Source organism: Aptenodytes patagonicus, chromosome 5 (genome assembly GCF_965638725.1).
Source record: "Aptenodytes patagonicus chromosome 5, bAptPat1.pri.cur, whole genome shotgun sequence".
Taxonomy (NCBI): Eukaryota; Metazoa; Chordata; class Aves; order Sphenisciformes; family Spheniscidae; genus Aptenodytes; species Aptenodytes patagonicus.
The window spans coordinates 73,242,558-73,252,959 of NC_134953.1; the positions used below are offsets into that span (position 1 = coordinate 73,242,558).

Sequence of the window (10,402 nt, forward strand, 5' to 3'; positions counted from 1 at the left end):
ATAAATAGTAATACAAATTCTGAATTATCTATATGTCAAATACATGTAGCGGTTTCTCCTAAAACATACAGACCAGCGTTCTAGTGAAGAGCCCTCTGATTTTCCAAGGGAATTTTTTTCTTTATGTGAGAGCAGTAGGCTTCACCTTCTGCTTTCCATCACCTGCAGTATCAAGCAGTCAGACACGTATACGAGGTCTTCTGGTCTTCTCCTCAGTAGCCATTACGGTAGCGCTGCTATTCTATGGTGTTTTCCCAGTAACTATTTAGCAAGGGAAAAAAACCAACCAACCAAAAAAAAACCCACCCCACAACTGACTACATATATCTAATTAAATAAATTGTTTCATTAACGGAGTCAATTAAGCAGGGCACAGTTGCACTTCAATCTGTTGTGAAACAGTTCCGAGAAGCAGAGAAGCAGTGTGGGCTGTAAGCTGTGGAACAAGTAAAGCATAAACCGGCAACACTGTTTACCAACCTTAGTGAAGGCAGCATTTTATTTAACAAAAAAAAAAATCCCGTAAAGACCAGTCAATCTTTCCATTACTACAGATATTTTTAAAAGTTACACAATTTCTCTAGGCAAATTATTTTATGAAAAATGTAACTAGAAAGAAAATATAACCTCATATTATTTCAGAGGCAACACCACGTAAAAACAAACAACAGGCTACTGAATGAATCTTAAAGTGTGTGGAAAAATACATATGCAGTTCATTAAATAAGCTTCTGAGTTCTAGTTTTCAGGAAGTAAAGAAGTTTGAAATGGAAGAAAATATCATCCAAGTTCTCTCCATATTAATGTTCCCCCTTCAAGATAAGGTCCAAGATTTTTGGCTTTTGAAAGTAAGGAATTTACGTGATACATAAACACAGTGAAACTGGAGTTTATCGAATATTCTTTTCTAACTACAAGTCTGATAAAAATCTTAATGGCAACTACTTCATGTTACGTAATTTCTTCAGTCTGTAAAATATTTTAATCTCCTGAAAAGTAACCAAGCACAAGTTTCACCAAGTTCCATGTAAGCAACAATCTGTCTCTCCAGTATTCTGTGTTTAATCTGACTGAAGAGTGACTTAGCTAAAATACAAGTTGGGGTGGAAAGTCAGAAAGCTGAGACTGCACCATGTGACCTCAGAATGAATACTTGCTGCACCAGGCAGCTTTAGCAAAGGATCATTATGAGATTACCCCTGTAAATCCACCACTTGGTCTTACTTGTTACCAGATACACACTGGGTTCAAGCTTTACCCAATTTATGGTAGTTGTGAAAAATGAAAAATATGAGCAGTCTTTAAAAAAAACCCGCTGCTAAAGGAACATTGGAACTTTTTGAAGAATGAAAATATGGCTTCGCATACAAAATAACAAGATGAATTTGGCGAGTTCTCAAGGTTTTTGTAATCATGGTATATTTATATAAACTCAAAATCTAGGATAGTATAAGCCATAATAAAAAATTACCAATGTTCATCATTCTAAATCAAGGCTGCACATAGTTCTTACGGTGTCAGGGCTTGCCACATTGCTTCAGTTTGTTGTTCTGCTACAGCTTCCCTGGAATAGTCAAGACTATTTCCATTCCACATGCCAATGCCCCTTAAACCTCGATTCTTCACATATGCTGCTTTTAGAGAGATGCTGCGAGGGTCATCATACCATACTTGGTGGAAGTGACCAAAAGAATCCTAGAAAAACATTTAAACACTAGCGTCAGTATCAACCTATCGATATAACCATGATACATTCAAGTTCATTGAGTTTCGATTACATTTTCTGTTGAATGCAGTGAAAAGTACAATTAAAAACTCAGATATACAAGCTATGTAGATTTACATAATGATACTTTCCTGATTTACAAATTATTTTTCACACAGGACAATTAAACATTTTAAGTGAAACACTTGGCTATTTTTTTACTAGTAGAATCTCAGTTATAAAACAGTGATACATTTTAACTGAAGTTAGATGAAAAGACTTAGCTAATTTGTATTTTAATAATTTTTTAAAATACAGCCAAAATCTCAGATATACTATCTAACCTAAGAGGTGAATTTAGTTAGAGATTAAGTGCTTTCTTCAGCAATAAACAGTTTTAGAGGACGTTATAAAATTTTGTCAAAGTTATGGTGCTTTGACCTGGTCACTGCTTGTAACACCTTTTAATCATCTACATGTGAAACTTAAAATTATGTCTAAAGAAACAAGATGAAATGCATACACTGTGTTGTTCATGTAAGCACAATCATTCATGGACTTTTTCACTATGTCTATGTAGAAACCAAATGCGGAAGAGAACATGCATGCAAGCCACTGGGTTAGAAAAACTTAAGAGCATCTCAGAATCTGTTTTAGTTTAAATCAGTCATCAACTCATAAAAGTAACTATAACAGTGAAGGATGGAGCTATAGAATTTCTTTGTGCCAAAATGTCCTTTTTGACATGATACAATTTCTTGAGAAAACTGCAAAGTAATAAAGATCTGTATTACTCCTGTAGTCTTCAATCACTGCATCTCTTTCAGACTAGAAATTCAAGATACGGAAATCCAGCCATCCTTTACCACACGAACAAAAGAAGTAGAAAACACAAATGGAAGAATCTAACCCTGAAAACTTTACAATCAAAGAACTATAGTTTACGAACGTTTACTCCACAACATGGTGTCTTACAGAGACACTTACCTTGTATTCATAAAATGGAGACTTCTGTACCTCATCCCACAGCACCCCTGAAAGAGAACTGTTCACCTGCTTCATTATTGCTCCGTAGGGGACCTGACGCCCTGCAGCATCACTGCAAGGAGCCCCACGGAAAGGCACTTTGGAAAGGGAACAAACATGATCCTGAAAAAAAAGCGGACGGCATGAGTTTCACGTTACATAGATTTATTGAACTCCAGAATAGCAGTACAGCCAAGAACAAAGACAGAAAAGGCACTGCGGTCTCAAAAATCCCAAATCTTCAAGTATCTGTGCCAGACATACTATTTGTAGACAGAAGTAAATTAAAACAGTTAAATTTTGTTTACTCTGTAGTAGTACAGGATTGGATGGACATCATTCAACTTAAACAGTTGTCTTATCTTTTCCACTTTTAATTCACTCTTACATTTTTCATAAGTATAATGTTGTTTGAGACTCCATGACTTACCCATAAACTGCTACCCTTTAACAGTCATAGGTTTGCTGTGGTTTGTTGCACCTAGTCTTTAAGCAGCGAGCTTAGTGACTGTGTTGAGAAGGCAGATAGAAGCATTTTAGTGCCTTTGGACATCATCTGTTCTCGTACAGAGAACATCTATAGCTCCTTAGTCAAACCCAAAGTTAGGCACTTGGGAGTCAAACATGGCACTCGGGTATCATGGGGCTCAGGTTGCCTAGGGAGAAATAAAATGCCTTGTTTGGTAACACACTGCTCATCAGTTATCAGCTAAGCAAAAGTCTCTGTCTTGAGTCCCAGCTTTATGCTCTTATCCATCAGACCACAGTATTTCCTAATCTAAAACCAGGATCACCAAAATCTAGCTGTCTCTTTCCAAGGAAAAAATTAACAGTACAAATGCAAATGAATAATCTTCATCTTACCTTAGATAGGTTTTGGCAGACATAGTCATAGCCATACCACGGGACGCCCATCACAAGCTTCTTAGGATCAATGCCCATAGTAATGTACTCTTCATATCCTAGTTTTGAAGGAAATAAAAATTAAGATGCATTATTGCATTTTTCCATGCTTTTTATTCTACTTATATATAGGACTTGCATGATGCCCGGACAGAGGCTAAGGTGCAAGCTCTTCTTTACCTCCCACCTGCATACTCCTAGACTTGCTCTATTCAGATTCATAGTAACTGCTCCAGCTGCTCACACTTAAAACCAGCCTCCCATAGCAGCAGTTCACAAGGATGAGAGAAATGTTTCAGGTTTCTCTGAGAAAAGCCCAGGCAGACACCATTGCTTTGGCTGCCGTTTGTCATTCTAAGAGTGTTCTTCACAATCGTGAGGGCTAGACAATTACTTTACAAGTAACAACACACAACTGCTAAGGTCTATCCATAGTGTCATAAGGATCTGAGATACTATTTTCACATTAGGACAACACATATTTGAGAACACTCAAAAGCCTTAATATAACCAAAAAACTTGTCTAAGAAAAGGCAATCTTTTCTATCTATTCATGTGAACAAATGGAAATGTTCTGACTCCTGGAGAGGCGTTTTGTCCTCACCAACTAAAGTCTGCAGGTAAGGAGCATTGGCTTTTGCAATACAGTCTGTCCAGATCTGGCTCTGTTCATCATATGACATCACAAATAAGAAGTCACAGGTATCTGCAATCCCAGTGTAGTTGTAGCATCTTTTATCTATGCATGCTGGAGACCAAGCCACATCAAATGTTACCTGAAGAAAAAATGCACAAGTTAGCATCACGTGTCACAGAATCACAGAATCATAGAATGGTTTGGGTTAGAAGGGACCTTAAAGATCATCTAGTTCCAACCCCCCTGCCATGGGCAGGGACACCTTCCACTAGACCAGGTTGCTCAAAGCCCCATCCAACCTGGCCTTGAACACTTCCAGGAATGGGGCATCCACAACTTCTCTGGGCAACCTGTTCCAGTGCCTCACCACCCTCATAGTGAACAATTTCTTCCTGATATCTAATCTAAATCTACCCTCTTTCAGTTTAAAGCCATTACCTTTGTCCTATCACTACATGCCCTTGTAAAAAGTCCCTCTCCAGCTTTCTTGTAGGCCCCCTTCAGGTACTGGAAGGCTGCTATAAGGTCTTCCCGGAGCCTTCTCTTCTCCAGGCTGAACAGCCCCAACTCTCTCAGCCTTTCTTCATAGGACAGGTGTTCCATCCCTCTGATCATCTTCATGGCCCTCCTCTGGACTCACTCCAACAGGTCCATGTCCTTCTTATGTTGGGGGCCCCAGAGCTGGACGCAGTACTCCAGGGGGGGTCTCACGAGAGCAGAGTAGAAGGGGAGAATTACCTCCCTCGACCTGCTGGCCACGCTTCTTTTGATGCAGCCCAGGATACAGTTGGCTTTCTGGGCTGCAAGCGCACATTGCCGGGTCATGTTGAGCTTCTCATCAACCAACACCCCCAAGTCCTTCTCCTCAGGGCTGCTTTCAATTCATTCTCCACTCAGCCTGTATTTGTGCCTGGGATCGCCCCAACCCATGTGCAGGACCTTGCACTTGGCCTTGTTGAACTTCATGAGGTTCACAAGGGCCCACTTCTCAAGCCTGTCAAGGTCCCTCTGGATGGCATCCCTTCCCTCCGGCATGTCAACCGCACCACACAGCTTGGTGTCATCGGCAAATTTGCTGAAGGTGCAGCACTCAATCCCACTGTCCATGTCGCTGACAAAGGTGTTAAACAGCACCGGTCCCAATACCGACCCCTGAGGAACACCACTCGTCACTGGTCTCCACTTGGACATCGAGCTGTTGACCGCAACTCTTTTGAGTGCAACCATCCAGCCAATTCCTTATCCACCAAGTGGTCCATCCGTCAAATCCATGTCTCTCCAACTTAGAGACAAGGATGTTGTGCGGGACAGTGTCAAATGCTTTGCACAAGTCCAGGTAGATGACATCAGTTGCTCTTCCCTTATCCACCAACACTGTAACCCCATCGTAGAAGGCCACCAAATTTGTCAGGCATGATTTGCCCTTAGTGAAGCCGTGTTGGCTGTCACCAATCACCTCCTTATTTTTCATGTGCCTTAGCATAGTTTCCAGGAGGATCTGCTCTGATCTTGCCGGGCACAGAGGTGAGACTGACTGGCCTGTAGTTCCCCAGGTCTTCCTTTTTTCCCTTTTTAAAAATGGGGGTTACGTTTCCCCTTTTCCAGTCAGCGGGAACTTGACCAGACTGTCACGACTTCTCAAATATGATGGATAGTGGCGTAGCAACTTCATCCGCCAGTTCCCTCAGGACTCGTGGATGCATCTCATCAGGTCCCATGGACTTGTGCACCTTCAGGTTCCTTAGATGGTCTCGAACATGATCTTCTCCTACAGTGGGCTGTTCTTCATTCTCCCAGTCCCTGCCTTTGCCTTCTGTGACTTGGGTGGTGTGGTTTGAGCACTTGCCAGTGAAGACTGAGGCAAAAAACTCGTTGAGTACCTCAGCCTTCTCCATATCCCAGGTAACCAGGTCTCCTGTTTCCCTCCAGAGGGGGCCCACATTTTCTCTAGTCTTCCTTTTATCACCGACGTACCTATAGAAGCTGTTCTTGTTGCCCTCGACGTCCCCGGCCAGGTTTAATTCTATCAGGGTTTTAGCTTTCCTAACCTGATCCCTGGCTGCTTGGACAGTTTCTCTGTATTCCTCCCAGGCTACCTGTCCTTGCTTCCACCCTCTGTAGGCTTCCTTTCTGTGTTTGAGTTTGTCCAGGAGCTCCTTGTTCATCCATGCAGGCGTTTTTGCCCGATTTCCTCTTTGTTGGGATGCATCGCTCCTGAGCTTGAAAGCTTGAACCAGCTTTCTTGGGCCTCCAGGGCTTTATCCCATGGCACTCTACCAAGCAGATCCCTGAAGAGGCCAAAGTCTGCTCTCCTGAAGTCCAGTGTAGGGAGCTTGCTGTGCGCCCTCCTTGGTGCCCTAAGCATCTTGAACTCCACCATTTCATGGTCACTGTAGCCAAGGCTACCCTTGAGCTTCACATTCCCCACCAGCCCCTCCTTGTTGGTGAGAACAAGGTCCAGCATAGCACCTCTCCTCGTTGGCTCCTCTATCACTTGGAGAAGGAAGTTATCAATGCATTCCAGAAACCTCCTGGATTCCTTATGCCCTGCTGAGTTGTCCATCCAACAGATATCGGGGTGGTTGAAGTCCCCCATGAGAATCAGGGCTTGGGAATGAGGCTGCTTCTATCTGTCTATAGAGGGCCTCATCCGCTCAGTCTTTCTGGTTGGGTGGCCTGTAGCAGACCCCCACCGTAATGTCACCTGTCCCTGCCCTCCCTTTAATCCTGACCCATAAGCCCTCAGTCGGCTCCTCATCCATCCCCAGGCAGAGCTCCATGCACTCCAGCTGGTCATTGACATAGAGGGCGACACCCCCTCCTTGTCTCCTCTGCCTGTCCTTCCTAAAGAGCCTGTATCCCTCCATCCCAACCCTCCAGTCATAGGAGCCATCCCACCATGTCTCCGTGACGCCAATGAGTTCATAGCCCTGCAGGCGTGTGCACGTCTCTGACTCCTCTTGTTTATTCCCCATGCTACGTGCATTTGCATAGATGCATTTAAGTTGGGCCCCCGATGAAGCTGTCTTACTGGCTGGAGTTCCTTTGTGCTGCTTTTCAGGTGCTCTCCTGCTGTGATCCTTCTCCAGGCTCTGGGCATCTATTGCTGGCACTGGCATCAAACTGGTAGGAGGGGGATGGATTGAGATTCCCCTCCCCCCGGCAACTTTATGGCCCTTAGGTGCTCTTGTTTTGTCTTTAAAAAAGCTGTAACTTTTAAAGACAGTATTTCCCAAATGTTGCACAGTGTTTAACACACGGTGATACTAATGAACTATAGGAGAAGCTGCTCGGCTGATAAAACAAACATTAGATAATAAACAGTGAGTGACCCTATTAGTGAATTCAAACCACCAAAGAAATTAAAATATAACATGAAAATCATCTGATCAAAAATATGAAGCATGATGCAAATCCTTAAAACTTTAGTGATGGGTTTACCAAAACATTGTCAAGCTTTTGCACCAGAAGGCTGTATTTGCCCTACTTTCAAAGATTCATTAAGCCATACTAGTAACTGCCAGCTCACACAAGGCACTAACAATGCATCTACAAATCCCAGTGAAGCCCTTCTTCCATTTATTCATACAGGTCAAAAAGAGTGGTTCTTATGATAGCATATCATAGCTAACATTCATAATTAACCACTCATGAGAATATCATGCTTTAGATCTGCATAATTTTTTTCATATTCATATGCTAAACAGCATTCTCAAAACTCTTGCATTTTGTAAAGTTAAACGTAATGTTTGTATAAAGTACATTATTATTACCTGTGATCCTGGTATTTCTCTGTGAAAAGCATCTGTAGTTTCTTTAACAAGCTCTGTTAATGCATAATACTCAGGCGAGGTTTCGTTAACTTCTTGCTCTATATCTATGTTAATTCCATCCATATACTGGTTTTTTGCAAGGTCCACCTGTTGGGATATCCACGCCGCTCTTTTAGCAGGATCAACAATTTCCTTAAGAGGTACATCACCTAGACAAGAGGCCTTCAAGAGTTAACATGTATTTACACCGAAGTAATAGTAAGGAGGAAAGGTTTGACTTTACTAAGCCAACAAACGTAACCACAAAATAAACAATCCCCACACCCATACTGGTAAAATACAAAGGAGTTAACTTTTTTCCCCCAAGCATAATTTTGAGAACCCACCCCAGAAGAGATTACCAGGCTTCTTTGAGACAGCGGTGTTTAAAATTAAGTTCCTTTTGGATTTTTTTCTATAATTTTAATCTCCTTACTTCTGTTTAATATTCTTTTAGCCACTGTAAACTTCCTTTCTCGAAATCAATGTACTTTTGGTATTTCCACGGAGCTAGAGGGACTGTGTCTTACTGTTTAGATAAACATACTTTGATGTTTAACCTTTGTTGCTTTCCACATTGTGGTCTTGGATTCCATTTTTGCCTCAACAGAGCCAAAACTTACATTACATCAGGTAAGCTGTAATGGACTTTGTCTTTTTAATCAGCATTTGTACCTGCACAGAGTCCCGAGTATTCATGTTTTAAAACTCAACCACTTCCTAATACAGAGGGATTGCTTTAAGTGAAAAATACTAAGAATTACTTAAAAATCCCTTCCCTTACCCTGTCTTTTGGGTACTGCACATAACATCCAGAATACAGACCCAAATAAATAACTTCTACAGGCTTTTCCTTTCCTCCTTCCTCCCTGTTCCTCCATAGCTGTCATGTTCCGTTAGAGAACTTTTATTTAGATGTCACTGGAATGGTTTTGTTATTACCGTGGCAGAAGCCATCGCTGGTTTTCTTTTTAGTACCCTGCATACCAGCACGTGCAAAATGTCAAGGTATTGTAGTCCGGTGTGCATTATCCCCTTATTAATTAATCCTCTTACTGACTTCTAATACTCTGCATACAAGTGAATGTGAAATGTCAAGGTATTATAGCCCTACGTACATTACGTTCTTATCCATGTATCACATAAATATCCACATTTTCACAATGTAACCAACCTTTCAGTACTATCCTGGAGCCTTTAGAGTGAGCATAGCACATGAGCTCAGGATCGTACTTTCCGAAAGCTGCCACAGTTGTAATTCTTGACCAGTCGTAGGATTTCCAGGTTTCCTTTCCCACATCGAACACGAAGACCTGGAAAAGGGGTAAAAAGCACCCTCATTAGCTCCAAACACTGCTCAGCAGGACGATTATTTTCCACACAAAGGTACATGGCTTGTGTCTCTGGGAAACCAGCTCGCACGCTTGCTTCTCTGCGCTCTGCCAGCTTGCGCAAACAGCTTCCCAGGGCCGGGAGCGCTGGCCCGGCAGCCAGGCCGGGAAGGGCCGCGGTTTGCAGCAGCTGTGTGCAACGCAGCCCTGCAGCGGGGACAGCAGTCTGCAAAACCAAACTCATCGCAACTCTGACATTTCCCTGAAAATCACATGCGCCTATTTTTAAAAAAATCGCTTCGACTCTAAGGCAGACAATTAAAATAAGGCAGTGGCGCTCGGTATGTTTAACATGCTCCTAACCGCGCGGGCCGCCCCGGGACCGGCCTTCCCCGCCGGCCGGCAGCGCCGCGCCTCTCCCGGGCCCTCTCCCCAGCCTTCGGCACTCCCCGGGGCCCAGAGCCGCCGGGCTGGCCTGGGGGGGGGGGGGGGGCCCAGAGCCGCCGGGGGAGACGCACCTCGAAGCCGCCGGTGCCCGTGACGGGGTGGCAGAGCCGCGGGTCCTGGCAGGGGCACGCATCGGCGGCGGGGCCGCCCAGCAGCTGGAGGAGGCCGAGCGGCAGCAGCCACAGGCCCCACGGCCGCCCCATGGCGGGTCGGCGCTTCCGCCTCGGGGCCGGCGGCGCCAGCGGGCAGGGCGCGCCGGCTGCCGGCGCGGCCGCTCAGCTCCGCTCCGCTCCGCTCCGCCCCGCAGCCCGCGGGGGAGCGCCCCGGGGAGAGGCCGTTGTGTCCCCGCCGAGGGGCGGGGGCGAGGCCGGGGCGGCCTCTCGGCGTGAGGGAGGGGCCGCAGCCTTGCCGGCGGCGTGGCCGTGGGCGGCACACGGCACCCCGGGCGGGCCCGTGGGCGGCCCGTCTTCAGGGAACCACTTGTTCAGAGAGAAATGACCTCGACGGGCCGCTTTTACAGAGCAACGGTTTATTAAAAGAT

The 10,402-nt window shown here is 44.5% G+C and overlaps 1 protein-coding gene across 1 annotated transcript; it reads right to left on the minus strand.

Annotated features, from left to right (window-relative positions):
- Positions 1 to 471: 471 nt before the first annotated feature.
- CTBS (chitobiase) lies at positions 472 to 10,064 on the minus strand. Its single transcript, XM_076340517.1, has 7 exons — positions 9,933 to 10,064; positions 9,258 to 9,396; positions 8,045 to 8,253; positions 4,239 to 4,410; positions 3,596 to 3,693; positions 2,693 to 2,854; positions 472 to 1,695 (listed from the first exon to the last, which is right to left on the minus strand). The coding sequence occupies exons 1-7, from the start codon at positions 10,062 to 10,064 to the stop codon at positions 1,510 to 1,512; spliced, it is 1,098 nt and encodes a 365-aa protein (XP_076196632.1). The 3' UTR covers positions 472 to 1,509.
- Positions 10,065 to 10,402: the final 338 nt, after the last annotated feature.